This window comes from Macrobrachium rosenbergii, chromosome 18 (genome assembly GCF_040412425.1).
Source record: "Macrobrachium rosenbergii isolate ZJJX-2024 chromosome 18, ASM4041242v1, whole genome shotgun sequence".
Classification (NCBI taxonomy): Eukaryota; Metazoa; Arthropoda; class Malacostraca; order Decapoda; family Palaemonidae; genus Macrobrachium; species Macrobrachium rosenbergii.
In genome coordinates, this window is record NC_089758.1 from 9,854,018 (window position 1) to 9,874,507 (window position 20,490).

General features: G+C 37.6%; 1 protein-coding gene across 1 annotated transcript in view; it reads right to left on the bottom strand.

Annotated features, from left to right (window-relative positions):
• The window catches only part of LOC136847941 (uncharacterized), a 76,003-nt gene extending 55,873 nt beyond the window's left edge, over positions 1 to 20,130 (bottom strand). Inside the window, exon 1 of the mRNA XM_067119960.1 lies at positions 19,919 to 20,130. Coding sequence (XP_066976061.1) covers positions 19,919 to 20,130 — 212 coding nt within the window. The remainder of the gene's footprint in view (positions 1 to 19,918) is intronic.
• Between the last annotated feature and the right edge of the window lie 360 nt (positions 20,131 to 20,490).

Consider the following 20,490-nt stretch of genomic DNA (forward strand, 5'->3'; position numbering starts at 1 on the left):
AAAGGAGGAATGTGAGTATTTGAGATGGTTTGGTCATGCGGAAGATATGGAGAATGATAAGTTGGAAGTGTGTAAAATTCGGAAGTGTGACGAGGGAGAGGAGGAGGAGACATAGTAAATGCTGGATGATAGAACGGAGAAGGTATTAAGTAGGGCCTTTTTAGCCAGCTAACACAAGAAACCGTTGAAAATAGAGTGACTAGTGGAATGTCAGTAGGGAAGTTTCAGTATGCTACTAATGACCTTTCCGTGCAGTGTATGAAATGGCTTATATTATGGAGGTTTTCTATGCAGGGGGTTCATCCACAATTCATCAGCTGAACTGTGAAAGTGGTAGTGACCATCATATTACTGTTTTCTCTAGATCTACCCCTGTTAGTAGAGACGACAGTGTTAAAAATATACACACACATATACAGTATATATACTGTATATATATATATATATATATATATATATATATATATATATATATATATATATATATATATATATATATATATATATATATATATATATATATATATATATATATATATATGAACAATCAGTGTCCTCTTCACAAAGACGCAAAAGTAGAGATCATTTAAGCGCCATCACAAGACGAAGAGGCAAAAAGTGAGCGCACGAAAGAAACTATAATGAAGTCCTTTTGAACCCGCCTACACAGGAGTCAACAAAAAGCATGGGACAAAAACAAGAAAAATCTTAAGTTTGGCTCAATAGCTCCAAGCCAACCCTCTCCCCCCACCTCCCCACCCATATCCCCAAGCATCAACTTCCAGCCAAATTTACCCGTCGAAGTCGATCGGCCAAACTTGGTTCTTCCCCCGGCTACGAAACGCTTTGCGTAACAGCTCGTTTAATTCTCCTCTGCAGAGTACCTCTTCATTTTCTTTTATTTTTTGCCATGGTGCTAAATAAGATTTTCATATGAGATGGAATGAGCGGGGGAATAAATTAAAAAAAAACACACACACACACACAATTAACGGAACGAAACACCTTTTATCGAATGTTAAGCTTCCTTATGACGTTTATTTTGTTCCTGGCCTTCGTCAAATGAAGGAGTTAGTCGTTACTTGAATTGAAAACAACCATAAATCAGTGTAAAAGGAGTCAGTCAGGAAATAAAGAATGATTATTGCGCTCGAAATCTTTCTGGAAGAAATGTTTAGGAAGGCATCAAGGTCTTCAATCCAGCCTACACCAGGAAGGATAAGCATTCAGTTACAAAATTCTGAGAACTCATTATGCGAACGCTTCCAATGCCCGGGAGATTATTGGTAGATGTTTAGTGTCTACGTTTACTTTTCTCAGAAAAGCCATTTCTTAGACGAGGCAGTGCTGGGCTTGAATCTGTTTGGGAATAGACTCATTGCCTATTTTGTAGCTTGTTTCACAGCTAGTCTGCGTGTTTGTTTGTACGCGTTTTGTACGCGTTTGTGCATTTTAGAAGACCAGTAATTTCGTAAACTCTCTCTTTCTGTATGTATGTATATATATATATATATATATATATACATATTTACATATATATTGATATATGTAATTTATATACAGTATATTTATACATGCGTGTGCGCGCGCGTGTGTGAAAGTACTGTTTTCCTAAACGGGCACCTCGAATACCAATCAAGTATTAGCAAACACTTAGCATCACCCACACCAATGACTAACGATGACTATCACTAGCGCTAGCACCGGTACCAGTTGCCAAAGAAGTAATTCTTTGGGGCATCCAGTGTCACACAGCCTTATATAACACCAAGGTGTTAAAATAACCCTCAGATGCCTGAGCGCAGAGGTGACTCATCACTGATTTACCGCAATGATGACCATAACTCCTCATTTTCCTCCTCTCCTCATTGTTGTTGTTGGTGCTTTTGTTATTACTGTAACCAAGTTTGTTTATGACCTCAAATAAGTTCTGCAATGAAGTGATGTCTCGAATTTTAAATAAATTTGACAAAAGGTGGGCCTTTCGACTGACAACAAGCTATGAGATTTAGGGTATCCGACGCTGTTGATGCTTTAGAAATAGTACTTCTATGATGTCAAACCACATCTTTCTCTCATCGTGGCATAGGAAGAAGAGTATATTCAAGAAGAAAAATGGCCATAAAGTTAACGAATCACGTATAAATTCCGCGTTAGACCAACACTGTAACAAGAGCAATGATAATCTATTCCGCGTTTATTGAACTTTTGTTCGTCCTTGAAGAAACTTAGTATAGGTATGTCAGTGTGCGTCCATTCATACACATACTGTACACATGCATGAACATACATATAATATACAGATATATACATACAGACATATATATACCCTTTCTCTTAAATGGTTTGTCTCCAGTAGTTTCAAACCTTCCGGTTTTCAAAAGTCGTTTGGGATGAGGTTGCTAGACCCATACTCTTCGCCACCCTGACTGCGATTTACCACGGTCGACTAAGGACTAGGTACGTACTTTACAACATAAGTCAAAAGGTACATGAAATGATTCAACGAACCCTACTTGAAGCCCCCAAAGTAATGAAACTCGACCTTTTGTTGAGAGGGAAGCCACGTGCCACTACACCAAGAGAGTGTGTGTCTGTGTGTTGTTTCAGTAAACTGATGCTCTATCAGAACAAAAACATCTATAAATGAAAATCTTAAATATGTGAATAAAACCAAAACAATCACTTCCATGATAGAATTCCCAGGTGGTGCTATAGTAGGTAAACAGACCTTTCGCTTTCCAAAGTATTTCATTTTTTTCTGAGAAGGACGACTGGTTCTAGTCTGTCTCGCCAAAACCTTGGACTGGAACCAAGGTTAAGAGGTTTCATAAAGGGTCCAGCCATCATCCAGAGAATGCTAGTTAAATATCGATTGTTTTTACAAAATTACTAAAATTATAAAATGGTACTGATTACCACAGGCCATTAATAAATACCGTCAACAAAAGCACAGAACGTGGTTTGTAATAAAAGCGACTATCCCAGAGCTTACATTTATAGAATACATAATCATGTAACGTCAAATTGAAAAGCATAAACTATATAAAAAACAAAGAAAATCAATTTGAAATGGTAAACTGACATTTCCAATCTGCTTGATCGTTACACCTTACTGCTTTACTTATCTTTGTTGTGTGCTTTTTAAATTAAATTTTACAAAATGAGCTGAGCGGTACAGCAATCAGCTCACGGTTGATAAGTCCATGAATTGCTCCCGTCCTATTGCCCACCAAATCCACCCAGGTATAAGAGTATACCAGCATTTGCCGAAGTCAAGAAAAGGGGCGTAGGGTTAGCAACTTCATCCATAAAGACTTAAGGAAAACGACTTAAGGTCATTATCATTATAATACGAAGCTTTTTTTTATTTCTTGCATCTCTCAAGAGGGAAAACACCAAACCTGTTTCGTCCTTTCCTTCCGAGTTTTAACTTTTATTATGAGGTATACGAAATTAAAGAAAAATCACCATAAAATAGTGGATGGCACAAGATCACCGGCATTCTACAATATCACACACACACATCTATACATATATTATATATATCTATATATATATTATGTTTTATATATATAGATATATATATATATATATATATATATATATATATATATATATATATATATATAGTTGTGTGTGTTAAATCAAAGCATTAGAACAATAACACTCCACCAACAAGCACTTCGGACTATAGGCGTAACAAGCAGGGAAAAACTAAATCAACTGGCAAAGCCGATCATTTGTAAAAGCAACGTACAAGAACTGCAAAACCAGCAAACGCTTGGAATGTTCAAGGACAAAAACGGGTTTTGTGAATCACCGAAAATAAGCTCCTCACGTCACAGGCTAGAATATCCCATGCACCCCAACCCATCCCCTCCCGGCACCTGGGTCCCCCCACCTCTCTAAAATAAATATCCACTGTTCTGTATCCAGTTTCCTATAAGAAAGGGGAAAATCAGTGGTTCCCCGCTAGATCTGAGTAGTGAATTAGCGACCAGGACCCTGTGGTGGGCCGCAGCTAGGGGTAAATATGGCTTGGAAGCAGCAATATCCTAGTTACACGTGAATACAGTTCTCTCTCTCTCTCTCTCTCTCTCTCTCTCTCTCTCTCTCTCTCTCTCTCTCTCTATATATATATATATATATATATATATATATATATATACTGTATATAAAATATCTATATATATATATATATATATATATATATATATATCTATATATATATATATCTCTCTCTCTCTCTCTCTCTCTCTATATCTCTCTATCTATATATATATATATATATATATATATATATATATATATATATATATATATATATACATATATATACATATATATATACTGTACATATATATATACATATATATATACATACATGTATGTATATGTATACACAAAGAAATGAGAGAATACATCATAATATGTCGAACTAAACCATGAATTACAACCACTTAAAACACACATCTAGATAACAAACGATTCTACAGACACAAACAATACAAAACCAAAGTGTATAAAAGTGAACTCAAATGCCATCAAAAATAAATTCAAGAGCAACAAGAATCATTCTTGGTATAAGAGGAATCACAAGCAACGAGTGAGTGCATAAAGGATGTCTTAGTATCCCTTTACAATTCAAATAAATTAAAAACACCTTGAAATATTTGATGTATATCGTGTTAAGAATCACGATATCAAATTTCAATGTTAATATAGTTTTAATCACTTACATACTCGTACATACAAATATATAGATATATATACATACATATAGATATATATATATATATATACATATATATACAGGTGTGTGTATGTGTATGTGTATGTGTGCATGCAAACAACAATAACGAAACGTGAAGCTAGGCCCTTAATCTTCAGTCACCGCGCAACCGCTAACTGGGTGTTGCGCAACTGACCTTTAGAGAAGTCCCTTGAACATTTTTTTTTTTTTTGTTTTCTGTCAGGACAAATTAGCTACGTAAAAAACAGGAGAAGAGGAAGGCAAGCCGGGGGGGAGGGATGGAGAGGAATCCATCCACCTTCCTGAAAAAAAATCTTGGATCGAAAAGAAACCGGACCATAAGTACGGTGGCATGGCAACAGCTGAAAAATGGCAAAGAATAATCACGTCGTCTACCTGGAGACGCACGGATTTCACTTCTACTGTAATTTCTCTCTCTCTCTCTCTCTCTCTCTCTCTCTCTCTCTCTCTCTCTCTCTCTGTTCCGATATTATTCAAGAGAGTAATACATTATGCTAACAAGTCTGCATAGACCTACGTTCGCGTTCGTTCATTTAAAAGACTTCAGCGTAAGCTACACCGTATGAAACATTGAAATATACTCAAGAAAAGCAGTTCTCAGGTTTAATTCAGGTTAACCTACCTAGTCGCTAAAATTGCCAAGTCATATTTTAGGTTAACACGCCTGAGTTGTTGCGAGATAATATGATACAACAATGGAGGCTGAAGTACCCAACTACCCGGAAGTGGGCACAGGCTTAAAAAAAAAAAAAGTATGAGATGTCTGAATAATAATCGCCTTGGAAAGAATCGTACCAAAGCAGATACGTCTTAAAGGCAAAGTTTTCCCTTTTACTTGTCATGTCAAAAAATAAGGAAACGAGTTATCAAAAAAAAAAAATTGTTCAATTGACTATGCTGATTTTATGTAATTCCATCAACCACAGCCTTTCAATTTGCTCAGTGTAACTCACAACACTAGAAACAAATTAAATATAAAACTGATGAACGTAAGCTGTGCCAGAACTCAGTAAATAAGCGTTATAAAATATTATCTCAACCTTACATCCTGTTTCTTCCGCAACAGCCGTTGTAGGAAACTTTTCTAAACCGGTTTATGACGTCATCTTGTCCGAACCATGCCCACTGGAAGCTACTCATTATCATTTCGAATGTTGGGGCAGATACAACTAACGTTCCAGATTTAAATAAAAATACATACTGCTTACTTGACTTACACTATTAATTATTAATACATGTAAACACTTGCCCAAACGAATTAACACTTCCGTGACTTCTCCCATGCGCGGGAAACAAAGCAATCAATTCAAAAACTTGGAACGCTTCCCTCTGTCTAGACTACATCAAGAATTATACATGATCTTTTATTACTATATCTACAAAAAAGTAATCCTTGAATTCAACAACAGGATTTCCTTTAAGGATCTTGAACAGGACGTTAAAATTTCAGTCATTTGCTGCTATCCTACAATATTACGCAGTGACGGGAAGGTGAAGAAGTTGACGGTTGTGGGTTGGGCTTGATAGCAGAGCGCTAGCACCGCTGCTCCATCCCGACCACAAAAATAAAACTGGAGTAAGATTGCATGCATTAAATGTATTAAATGGTATTTAGTACGGGAACCATAGCTAATCTGATCTACGTCTGATATTTGTTGCTATTTAGAATAGCTCATCAACTGAGCGTTATTTTTTTTTAACGCGTACTGAATTACTTTTTCGACAATCAAGTGAGTCAGACTACACAGCATAATTATGGAATTATGATATTATTACGTTATCAAACCACTTACTGCATATTTCTGCACGCAGCTTCCAAAAATAAACTCTACTACCTAAAAGTAAAATCTTAGTATACTTGCTATCGTGATTTCTAGGAGCCGATGTTTTCAATTCAAGGTCGGACACAGGAAACGCCCTTTAGATATCGTATGTGTAATACAGAATGTGCTACTTTTGAATTACAGATGGCAGTTTTCATCACCCTAGAACTACATGGATGGATATCGAATTCATTTTGAAAACTAACGTAAACTGTGAACAAGTGAATTTTTGGGTGGCGATTTGTATATAAATAAGTAAATTGATACATAAAGTATATGAAGAAATAAATAGAATCCTTTCCATGCCAGAAAAACAAATTTGGTCTATCAATAAAAATTTGGGGGGATTGAATATCTATAAACCGGTTATGCTTAGACACCTAGAAACGAATGAAGCACAACTGATGCCTCGTATTAATTTGCATAAATGTATATATCTGTGTGGTCATTTCATGTGAAGGACAGACGAACGGTAGATCTTGATGATGCTAGACTGGAAGGGGTTGATGTGAATTTAAGAATGTTTGGGGAACAGAATATGCGACAGGCAATTAAACATGGAGATGACTATTGGAATTAAGGGGCACTACATTATTTAGTATGATAAGGATGATGTATGGTAGGATTTTGAATGAGATATTAATACAGACAACATAAGGAGTGACAGGGGACGAGCGGTGTGAGTTTAGGCAAGGAGTCAGGTGTGTGGATCAAGTGTTTACTACGGCACCCCACTGGGAGTTAGCGCCGTCAGTGCACCTCACGCGGTACTCCGTAGGCATTGCTTAAAGTTCTTTGCAGCTTCCCTTCGGCCCCTAACTTCCATCTTGTACTTCATTCCTTGTACTGTACCCCCGTTCATATTCTCTTTCCTCCATCTCACCACCCTCTCCTATCAAATGTTTCACACTGCTGACATGACCCTAGAAAAGCCTTATGACAGAACTGACAGAGTTGCAATGTAGAAGGTACTCGTATACCTTAGTTTAACCAGACCACTTAGCTGATTAACAGCTCTCCTAGAGAGGGCTGGCCCGAAGGATTAGACTTATTTTACGTGGCTAAGAACCAACTGGTTACCTAGCAACGGGACCTACAGCTTATTGTGGAATCCGAACCACATTATAGCGAGAAATTAATTTCTATCACCAGAAATAACTTCCTCTAATTTTTTATTGGCCGGCCGGAGACTCGAACACGGGCCTAGCAGAGTGCTAGCCGAGAACTCTACCGACTCGTCTAACGAGGAACTTATGCGTATTGACGATATATGGTGAAGGGGCTAATCATGTGAAAGCAAATAAGTTTTCACAATGAAGCAAAGGTTGTATCAGAATATGTATGCTTCCAAGGTTTAAATATCTATGAACAAGACATCAGAGAGCAAGAGTGAGGTTATGAGGATAACTTGAAACCAGGATGATGCACCAGAGAATTTCAGTATGGCTGCTAGGAGACAAAGTGACCGATGATGCAAGATGAGAGAAGAGTCAAAGAGCAGATAAAGTAAGGAGGGTAACAAGGGGTATATGCAAAAGATTTGTAAGAAAAGAAGAGTATCTCAATAGCCCGTGTTCAAACTTATGGAGTGAATGCTGTTCCAATTCTCCTCTATGGAAGTGAAGTGTGGATATTAGATGCAAATGAAAATAAAGGGTTCAAGGCACTGAAATGAACTATTTCTATAGCTTTTGGAGTATACGAATTGTCTAATAAATTTCCTGTTTGCCTTCTCTAGATTTGACAATGAAAAAAGTGGTCGGACATGAGAGAGAAGGTTTAGATTGGAGTACCATTAGAAACTTGCGACTCAGAATATGAAGGTTTTGTGGTTTTAATCACCTAAACACCACAAGATTTACAGAGATGAGACTCAAAATAAATATAAGAAAACATAACTAATGAGGAAAGTGTGTGCACAACGGAATGCAATAACAGAAGGAGAATGGATTAGTAAGGCATAACTTTTGAATATTTGTCAACAATGATACCCAGTACAGGTTCCCTATAGTTGGAATTCAGAGAGACTAAAAATGGGAAATCAAACACTGGGTAGGCTAAATAAGATTTGGAAATGAGAGAGATCAAAATTACATGCGAAAGTAAGACGTATAAGTCTAGTAACACAGAGATGAAACTATTATGTATAAAATCTTCGTAAACACAAGTATACTGTACATTACAACAACATTTTCGCATGCAGAGACTGCGCGTGCAAGTACTGTCCATTCATTAAAACTCATTTATACTCTCCTCAGTTCCATCGGGTTAACATCAATGCCACATTAGCCTTCAGACACTCTCATCTCACAACCAAACAGTTATTTGCAACTAAGCAATACGAAACAAAATGCACAATTTGAAGCCTAAGAACAGAAATTCTGAGCTTCAACTGAGATATACATTATCCCATTCACCATCGTATTTTTCACTGAAGTCGTTACTAATTAACATCTGATAGCTGACAAGCACTCTCAACAAGTCATATAACAATGCAAAAGCATACAGATTCTACTGCCACTTGTTTGAAATGGTACATACATGAAAAAGGCCACCACTTTAATTTTCATTTATTTTTGTTGTCATAGAAACTGATAAAAATACCAGTTACTATGATTCAAAATAACGAATTGTAAAACAGCCAAACACAAACGTACCCCTGGAATTGGAATTGGAATATAGAATTTAGATCAAAGGCCAAACGCTGGAACCGATGAGGTCATTCAGCGGTTAAAGGGAAACTGACATCCAGAAGGTTTGAAAGGTGTAACAGGAGGAAAACCTCGCAGTTGCACTAAGAACAAATTGTTAGAGAGGGTGAAAACTCAGATGGAAGAAACAGAATATGAACGGAGGTACAGTAAAGAAATGAAAGAGGTTGCACCTTGGGGCCGAAGGGACGCTGCAAAGAACCTTAAGTAATGCCTACAATACACCACGTTAGGTGCACTGACTTTACTAACCCCCCCAACCCCTACTGAGTAATGTACCCCCGCCCAGATGGATGGGAACGAAGACGTCGCTAGTGTAGAAAACTCGTGTCTGTACATTTGTTGAATGCAGTGAATACACAGCTCTTCAATTCAAATGTATAAAAGCATCACGATATAACACTCAACAATGCAAATGAAGATGGCCACAGCTAATAAGCATCTGTGCAGTCTGCGCATAACAAATATAAATTCACTACACGTGGCAAAAGACGATTAACCTTTCTGTGAGGAGCATAAATTTGGAAGCGATATTGTCAGTGACACAAACTCTCGTGGTTTCAAAAACTTAACTTTTACCGCCGTTGGCCAGTGATAGCTTTTGCCCCTCGTTTTCTGTTGGTATAACTACTGAATCCAATATCATCAAATCAGTTTCAGGCTAACCTATGTAACAGCAAACTGCAAGTCATTCTTCCCATAGTTATCTCTTCATGAAACGCAACTTCACACACAATGACAAACTGCTGGAACAAGCAGTATGCCTTTTGATATATAGGCCTAAACAACATTTCCTTGAAGGAATATCAATTGACTTCACTATGCAAAATCGCATGAGATGGGAGAGCGGTATCTTTGCACAACGAAGTACGACACATATATGAAAGGAATACTGGAATTTAACCCCACCGGAAGCCACAGATTCGCCTCTTTTAAGATGGAAGGTTATATCCATTCAAGGAAAACGTACGTAAGCTAAGAATACTGAAGTGTAGTGGCTGACAGAAAGACAGTTACTAAACAGAACAATCATGAATTATTGGTACGCGTTTGCAGGACACCTTTAGAAAACAACAAACTCTGAATTTTCTTTTACCCAGAAGTTACGAGAAAATCTAAAAATAAGTTTTGTGTAATTCTTGAAAAAACCTAAGAATCATTCATACATTTTAATATAAATTTATGTTTTCATAGCCTTGACTACCGCCTGAAGAAAAAAACTGCACATTTTCAAAAGAAAACCTAATTAGAAATGTTTGCCTTATTCTACAACAATATTATATCCGTTTTCGTTTGTTTGTACGAAATATCCGTAAAATTTATGAATCATAGTTTTTCAGTCCCAAGATATTATTAAGAAGTTTTAACATTTCCTCGAAATTCGACTCTAAAATATTTTTTTTAAAAAGTTGCATAAATCTTGAAAGTCCAATAAAATTGTGCTAGACATCTGTGTAAAACCATAAAATCTCGTGAAGCTGAAAACCAGGAGCAATAAACTAAAAACATACAGAATGGTTATGAGCATAACTGAGCAATTAGAATATAAGAGTATCTATTTTATATAAAAAAAAACATATACAAACAAATATGGCCGGCAAAGCCCACTCAGCGAAAACCTTTCATTAACGATAATTTCCATACACAATGAACACGAAAATTGATGCTGACAATGCAAAAGTTTCAGGCTGGTGAGCACAGTCGCATGAAAAAAAGATGTTTACACACACGCACGAGTATGTATATTGTGTATATATAGATATACATACAGATACATATATATACAGTATAAAGTGTACGTGTGAATAGGCTACAATATATTTAGACCAGTATACACCAGCCCCGAGATTAAGGCCGATACATATTGTTGAAACATACTGGCTTGTTTAATTTTCCTTGTTTCGGTTGTGGGCCTTTTAGAACATTATACAGACATGTATATACATATATGCATACACACACACACGTGTATATATGTAAAGTTATCATTTGCACATTTACGTTTACTAAACCAAAAATAACAACTTGACACAGAATTCGCTTCATCACAAGAATTCCTTACACCTACAGGTGTACTACTGTGTGCGCTTTATCCAATTAATTATTTGTTTATAAAATACCATTTTGCAAATGAGACATTCCAAAAATAATGATGACACGTTTCGATGAAATAAAATCCTTGCAAAGATATGCCAACTTCTCTCTCTCTCTCTCTCTCTCTCTCTCTCTCTCTCTCTCTCTCTCTCTCTCTCTCTCTCTCTCGTTCACAGGACATATTTTAATCGTAAGTGCAACATAGCTGCCGTTTAAATGAATGGAAGTAAATAAAACATTGCATTTTGCATTTTCGGCTGCAGCTAAAACACACACAATGGCTTATTGGTCTTCAAAATAAGTTGCAGTCTCAGAAGACCAATACCGTTTAGACACATTTTCCATGTTTTCCATAATCCATCGACGTCAAGCAAAACTTTACCCGACTAACGACAGGCTTAAATTAGGTAACACCTTGCTGGACTAACCCTTACACATAATGGACTAAAGTGGCTACGGTGGTCCTCAAAGTTATCTATATACCACAACCTTAAAAGTGCCCGTAACGGCAGCTAGCAACAGGTTTATAACATCGAGTTTGTTTTACCTAAATAAATAAAAGATAAAAAAAAAAATTTCATGTAAAGCATCTGCCCAAATAAGACTTGCGAAGGGGTCTTGCATAATCTTGTACAATTTCTGTTTACCATCAGCACATTCATCAAGTAACGATAACAAGCACCGGCTTCGATAGACAGTATAACATAGTGAGCAATTTACATTATGAAGTCTGAAGTATAACCTCCCGCTTTCTTTGACACTAAGAATGCCTTACGAGTAAATATCTTGGGTGGATGATAACAAGAAAGGCAAACAGCTTAGTAACTGAAATAATTCAGACTCCTATTTGGAACATAGGTTATATAAAAATTAATAGCCTAGGCCTAACTCGCAAATGCAAAGTCCACGGAACGGAACAATTAGCAATTATGATAACCTACGTTGGATAACTCTTTAGCTGGTCGGACAACGGAAGAGAAAAACGCCAATCTGATGGTCTTACCTGTAACAGACTTCGTCTATCCATAATGATGATTTCTGAAGGACGTCGTCACTGGCAGAGTTAAACTAAAAAGCGCTGTACTTCTGTGCCAATCTTCAAGCGAATATTTCCCCCTATCTTGTTTCAAGCAGTACTAGCAGCCTGTACGTTGATCTTATTAATTTTCCTTTTGGTTCGTACAGTTGAACTTAGGTGTCTCGGCTCCCTGACAGACGATTTCACAGTTCACACAACGGACCGACCAACAGTAGTCGCAAGGCGGGACTGCGATACCCACTAATTTCGGTCCGTTTACGAGACCTCGCTTCGGAATAGTACTGGGATTCTGTTGCGACTTGCTGGGAGGAGCGTCTACGAGGTGCCAGTTATCGTGTTTCTATATTAATGAATACCAATTTTCATAATATTTTTGTCAATTCAACGATGAGTAAACTACCGAAAAGTGACATTTTGTTGATAACCAATGCACCACTTCCGTTTTCAACTGCGAGGTTAATCGGATTTTCGTTAAAATAAAACATGTTTATATCGTTAAGCATCCATAACGGGAGACACCCCGCGTCATCGAAACGTCACAGTCCAACCACTGTGACCACCTTTTCCGCCTTGTGATAAGTTCCTACGGCTAATCCATTCTTGGCACACAATATCTTGCAGGCGAGGAAGTTACAGTAACCATGAGGATACAATTTGGAAAACACTGACCCAGCGGCGTGTGACATCAGGCATACATTCGCGCCACATATAACATATGAAGGTTTTTACGGATCAGGAAGACAATGCAAGCGCCACATCAGGAATTCAAATCCTAAAGAAACGATAAGACCAGCAACCTATTGAATCTAGATTTTATCAGTAAGGCTTTGGCTTCTTCGCATAGTGCTCAAAATAAAACAGAGTTTAAAGTCTAAGGAAAAACAACCCTTTAAACATTGGGCCCAGGTCGACCACTCCTTATTTTTGTTCTTGAATCACCATTGTTAAACAAAGCAACTTTTTTAACCAATGACATAAAGAAGCTTAAAGTGAAATTTCTTATCTTTTACGTTTGTTGTGTAACCAGTTACATTTTAGGCCGTTCGACTACAGTTTTATCCTTACTTTGTAGTGAATTGGTGAGTATTTACCAAAAAAAAAAATACCAGCGGATGCATATATGGATGCTGACGTAGATGTTAATTATATAGGACTTTATAGGTTATGCAGTGCTAACAATGGTGAATGTTAATAGGGATGGTTTTGCGGACATTAATTGTTCTGAATTAATGTGCAGTTGCAAACGCTATTATGCACGATGAAATTACACCTCTGGTTTCCCAGAACTATTTCATGTCTGCTTATGCAAGCTCTGACATGTTATGTTGGGTATTGCACTGCCATCGTGTTTGGGCATAAATCGCCAAGTCAGAAGAAAATAATAAAGTATTTCATAAGAATTAAAGCTTGAATTTGATATGTCACGGTTCAAGGGCACAGAGAAAGAAAATTACTGAGGGAAGTATAAGGTTCTCACTCTCAGCATGTGCGACTAGGACTACCTAGGACTACTCTGACATAGGTTGAAGAAGCCTAGCAACGTGTACACTAGAGGCAAGAGGCTTTCAACACATCAGAGAAATCAGGTCTAATCTATACCACCTTATTAATGAATCATCCAATTCTGAAAAAGCCTGTCTCTGCCTTTTGGGAGAATTTGGGAAGTACAAAATGCTAGTGGATCGTAATAAAGTAAGAGTATTGCTAACGCAAAAATTTTAATCTTTTCTACATTGCCAAGTTTAAACTCGTGCAGAGTCAACACCTGTTTCAGTTCTTTGCATTAGGCTTGTAAGATGCTACATAAACTTGCATAAAATAATAAAATAACATAATAAGTAGATCTTTTGAACTCTTAAATCAGATATGAAGATCATTCTATAAAATGACAGAATTAAAGAGAATAAATGAAGATCTCACTTTGTTAGTGATATATATACATATATATAGTAATATATATATATATATATATATATATATATATATATATATATATATATATATATATATATATATATATCTTAGAAGAATTCAGGAGAATTAAAACTAGTGAACCACGGGTTCCCGGAGTGTCGACTGTTGATTCTACTCCAACTAGAACTCTGGAATTTTCTTTCTGCTTCTGTTCCCCCCTTTTTTTTATTAATCTTGTTGAAAGAACAAAGAATGAGAAAACATTCTCTATTTCTCTCCTTGACAAGTCAGATTCGAAAATACATTTGTCTTAATCACTTTCTTCACGAACTGACCATCTCAGTGAACAAATGAAAAAGAAAAAGCTTATATTATCTCATGCGTGTCAAGAGAAATATAATTCAAATACACTTCGAAACTCGCCGTTCACCTTGACATATAATGCGAGGAATGCAACGATGCCCTTTGTTTTAATAACACTCTCAGCCGCGACCTCTGGCTTGGCGCGTTTCCTCCTGCCGCATTAGACCGAGTCTTTTCGTAAGTAAGCAAAGGCGGTCACCACAAGAGTACAAGAAGAGAAATCAATTCAGAAATGATCAAGAGAAAACTTTAAAAGAATTAGTCATATATGTGATGTCATATAAGGAAGGCTTGGAGCGAGAGAGAGAGAGAATATCCCCGACCGACGTCAGGGTACATTCCCTAAATAGAAGCGATGCTCGTATCGAGGTATTTTCCTACAATGCGTCGGTGATACCAGTGAGTCTATTCCGCCTTATTTCTCTCTCTCCCTCTCTCCGTATACTCGTACATAAACAGTATGTATATATGTATGTATAATATGTTAGTTAAATAAATTACTGTATTAAAATACTTTTTTCCAGATATAAAACACCACCTTTCAGAGGTCCATCGGCAGAAAAAGTGGACAGTATTCCCTGCTACGGTCATCCTTTAACTGTCGACTCAAGGATGAACTTCGCGTGCAGTAACTTACAAAACTTTAACCGCTCCACTGACTGACACTGGCGATTCACTCCTGTGAACAAAGCAATTTAAAATGTTGGTCCATCCCTTCATTAGGCTAACCTTTTTATCATTGCGTATGAACATGATTCTCACGTTTCCAATCCGTCTTACATCATGCATGTTATGAAAACAATTCACCTTCAACATCTATTTGGAGTCAATAAGCACTCTTTCCTACCACAAAGGAGAGTTGGCTCAGCAACCACTTTATTCAGACACCCAGCTCCCCTGCTTACTTTGCCTAATTTACAATTCGCCTTTTTTCTAGCCCTACTATCATCATATCGATGTACTTCGACCACTTCCATTCTTGCACCGCGCCTTAACGTTCATACACAAATCACAGAGTCTTTCTCTTCCATCTTAAACTTTTCCAGAATTTTCCATAATAATCACTTAACCTGGATTTGCGTTTCATAAGAGCACATTCCTCTCTTTCTTCATCAACCTTTCCATCATTTGTTTTACACTCTCAATGGAAATCATATCATGTATCCTGGTATATAAAAATACTTTGGACCATATAATATATATATATATATATATATATATATATATATATATATATATATATATATATATATATATATATATATATATAGATATATATATATATATATATATATATATATATAGATCAGACGACGCGCAAGGCGCTTATACGCACGATGAAGCAGATGAAGGGCAGGAATACGATGGGATACGCATTTTGTTTTAATCCTACGTTTCGTGACAGCATCGCCACATCTTCAGGGATTTTCTACAAAATAAAATATAATATGTTAACATAAAATAAGAGCTGATTATAAAATCCAAAAAGCTAAAACAATTTTAATGGTAAAATTACAACTCACAAACGTAAATTACATGCACACTTGGTTAAAACTGAGACTAGAGAAAATCCCTGAAGATGTGGCGATGTTGTCACGAAACGTAGAAATAAAACAAAATGCGTGTCCCATCGTATTCCTGCTCTTAATCTGCTTCATCATGTGTGTGTGTGTGTGTGTGTGTGTGTGTGTGTGTGTGTGTGTGTGTGTGTGTGTATATATATATATATATATATATATATATATATATATATATATATATATATATATATATATATATATATATATATATATATATATACATATATATACATTATATACATATTCTTTTCATACATAAATAACCTTTCCACACCCAAGAAAGGTTCATTTCCAGAGAAAGGCATCGGTTCCACTGCATCATCCATCTCTTAAAAGTCGTTCCATATATCCAGTTATATTTTCCGAGTCAGAACAAGCAGGCTCCTCGCCCTTGTGATAAGAGTGTCATCACAGTGAAAAGTGTAGCGTCACCAGTGAAGTCTCTCTGATATGCAGCAGTTTATATCTTGACAAGAGCATCCTCGAGTGTGATTTTAAATTACTGTGCCGAAATCTAAACATGTGAATGCTAGCTGGTCGGTGTGACGTGAAGTTGCAAAAAGGTTAAAGCAAAGCTCTCATATGAAAATGCCATCAAGGGTGGCGTGTAATAGAAAGATATGGTTTTATTACAGAATTCTTCCATCAAAAACTGATGTTTCAAGGTTTCTTAGTTTTAGTTGTCAGGTTAATATCAACAACCTTTGGATCCAGCAACAACGTCCTCGAGAAGATTTGACGAGTCATTTCCATGCAGGTTTTGTTGCTGTCAACATAGTTTATGAAAAGTATTCGGATTTTGTTCTGAAAAAATGACAAGAGAGAGTCAAGCCACTCGTCAACCACTCAGTCAGTGATCCAATAACGGCGAAGTTAAACGAACACATTTTTAAAATAGAAGAATATTGAATCTAAGCCAAAGGCCAGGCGCTGGGACCTATGAGGTCATTCAGCGCTGAAAGGGAAACTGACAGCAAGAAGGTCTGAAATGTGTAACAGGAGAAAAACCTGGCAGTTGCACTATGAAACAATTGTTGGAGAGGGTGGAAAGTCAGATGGAAGAAAGAAAATATGAACGGGGGTACAGTAAAAGGAATGAAAGAGGTTGCAGCTAGGGGCCGAAGGGATGCTGCAACGGCCCTTAAAATGCATACAGTGCACCGCGTGAGGTGCACTGACAGCACAAACCCCGTACGGAGGAAACACATTTAAAGGACGTGACTCGACGACTGTCCCAGAAACAACGTCCCTGGGGCCGGTCCCCTGACCAAGTATGGATATGGATATGCTCGCCTACTTATGGCTCATATCAATCCAGTCGTCATCCTTCTAGAAATAAAAGCCTGGAAATTTTAGTTTACTAGAAGGGAACTATCCCCAAGAACCACCTAAGAACCAAAGATCAGCACAGAAACAAAAATTCCAAACACGGTACCAATCTCCCGATGCCTGCTTCCAGATCGCATCTGTAGCGAAGATGATTAGGTACCTGGAAGGCAGTTTGGGCGAGTAAGCTCACGGATTCTGGAACACCTTGCTTCTTCTTTTTTTTTTCTATTCACCAATACTGGAGAAGATAACGCCTAAATAATGGGATACGAGAGGAAGCATTAATAATCGCTATAGATCATTAACAGAATAAAGCATAGACACCGACAGTCATCTTCATAATCATAAGACTGCGTGAAGCATAAATGGAGGTGGAATTTGCACTTTGTATTTGCAACAATTCTTGCGAGGTTTGTTCTAAGAAATGTGTTGATGATTATTCCCGTCTTAGCCGTATTTATAGATGAGGACCTGCTTTTCGCTGCGACGCCAGGTTATGCTATATTTGATTATTATCATTATTATTTTTATTAGCCAGGATGTGCTTACTTACTTGTGAAACAATCCGGAAAGGCCATTGACTTGTTCAACAAGCCTCTATACAATAAAGTCCCCATATTTGATGAAATTAGAATAGCAAAATTAAGAGAAAAATATATAAAAATGCTGTCAAATGAGTACTTATTCCGTAAAAGAGAATATTTATCCCATCATATTTTTGCAAGAATGCACCCAGTTTACCGCCTCATCCCAAATATTTAGCGGACGGAAAAAACGTGCCTCTTAATAGCAGGGAAAATGAGAAAAATGAGCAAGACTGGGCTGCAACCGTCATCACCCTCAAAACTGTTTCCGCCTTTTATCCCGTCTGATTCACTTCGTCGATTTTCCATAAAAGGAAGAGAGAGAGAGAGAGAGAATGATGCGATCATCCATCCCTCGACCACTGCATAGCCTACATTCACCGTAACCACTGTGACGTTACGTCTTTAGCAAAAATTTTTTTTTTTATAGTTTGCCGGCGGATTGTTGTTGTTTTCGGATGGGAAGGCGAACCAGACAGACGCTGGAAGCCTGGAACGCGGAACAAGGCCTCTGGAGTCCCAGTCATTAAGATGCTTCACCCTTCTCCCCTCCTTCCAGAGGGAGTATGGAGGAGATCCAGATTTTATCTTTTCAGCCGTCTTCTTCCTTTCTCCTTTTTTATCCCTTGCGATATCTCCACTCCACAATAGGAAAAGGGCCTGGGTTATAATCCCTACTGTGATTTTTTACTACGCAATTTAGACTCCGATTGAAAGAGAACTTTTTTTTTTTTTTTTAATTGTGTCTTTCATCTTGCAGTTCAAAGAACAGGTCATTGATAGACTCGCTTAAACTTAAAAATACACCGGAAATAATTTACAGGTTACTTTGTGGAGGAAAAAAGGGAAGTGACGATAGAATTTCCATCGAAAAACGCGTCAGCCTCTCGTAATCTTCTTTCTCTGCATCTTGTCCCACTTCCATGTCGGGGAGCGATGTATCTGACAGCTTTCCTCCATCTGGCGCGATCAAACACATCGTCCTCTGACAACCGTTTCTCTCTCAAATCTTTCCTAACTACATCCATCCACCTTCGCTTCTTCGGTCTTCCTCTCGCTCTCCCACCAGGCACCTCCATCTGCATCACTTTCCCTCCTACGTATCACATGGCCATACCACTGCATTCTTTGGACGAGTCGGTAGAGTTCTCGGCTAGCACTCTGCTAGGCCCGAGTTCGAGTCTCCGGCCGGCCAGTGAAGAATTAGAGGAATTTATTTCTGGTGATAGAAATTCATTTCTCGTTGTAATGTGGTTCGGATTCCACAATAAGCTGTAGGTCCCGTTGCTAAGTAACCAAGTGGTTCTTAGCCACGTAAAATAAGTCTAATCATTCAGACCAGCCCTCTCTAGGAGAGCTGTTAATCAGCTCAGTGGTCTGGTTAAACTAAGGTATACTTAACCACTGCAGTCTTCTTTCCTTGGCCTTCTTTGATAGTTCTACGACTTTAGTAGTTCCTCTCATTCTTTCATTCTTGATCCTGTCCATTTTTGTTACTCCATACACCCACCTAAGCATTTTCATCTCACTGCATCCAATTTCTTCTCTTGCACTCTCTTTACCGGCCATGTTTCTGCTCTATACATCAAAGCTAGTCTCACTATTGTCTTATACACTCTTCCTTCAACCTGTCAGCCTTTCGTAATCTGGGCTACTTACATCGCCTTCATTGTAGTTACAGTAATATAATGCGTTACATCTCACCTTTGACCTAACTTTTGCCGGAAATTAAGTCTGTCACTAATAAAATACTCGGGCATATTACTTTGGTTGTAACCTTCACGTCTGTTGTAGTTGATGATACGGCCGGTCGTTTCTTCTCTTCCCAGTTCAGGTTGCATTTCAACGCGTGGCATCACACCAACCCTTTTGTTCTCCAACAGAGTCTGTCCCTTGAAGCGTCTCAGGAGGTTCATGCTGGCTAGAATCTGCTGGATGAACTCTCAAGCTTGTTGCGCAGGACCAGCTCACCGGCTCCAGTCCAGTATAAAGGAGATTCTAAATATTTGTCAACAGTATGCAGTATTCGTTTATGTTCGTCTCATTAAAACTTTAACTTGTAATTGTAGGCCTAGGTCAATTTTTTTTTTCATCTGATTATCATTTCAAATGAAACTGTTTCAGTACTGATGTTTCATTAAAACTTTAACTTGTAATTATAGGCCTAGGTCAACTTTTTTCATCTAATTGTCATTTCAAATGGAATTGTTTCAGTAATGATGTTCCGCCGACAATGACGCAGTTGTCTTCAAACAGAGACGCTGAAGGAAGTAAAC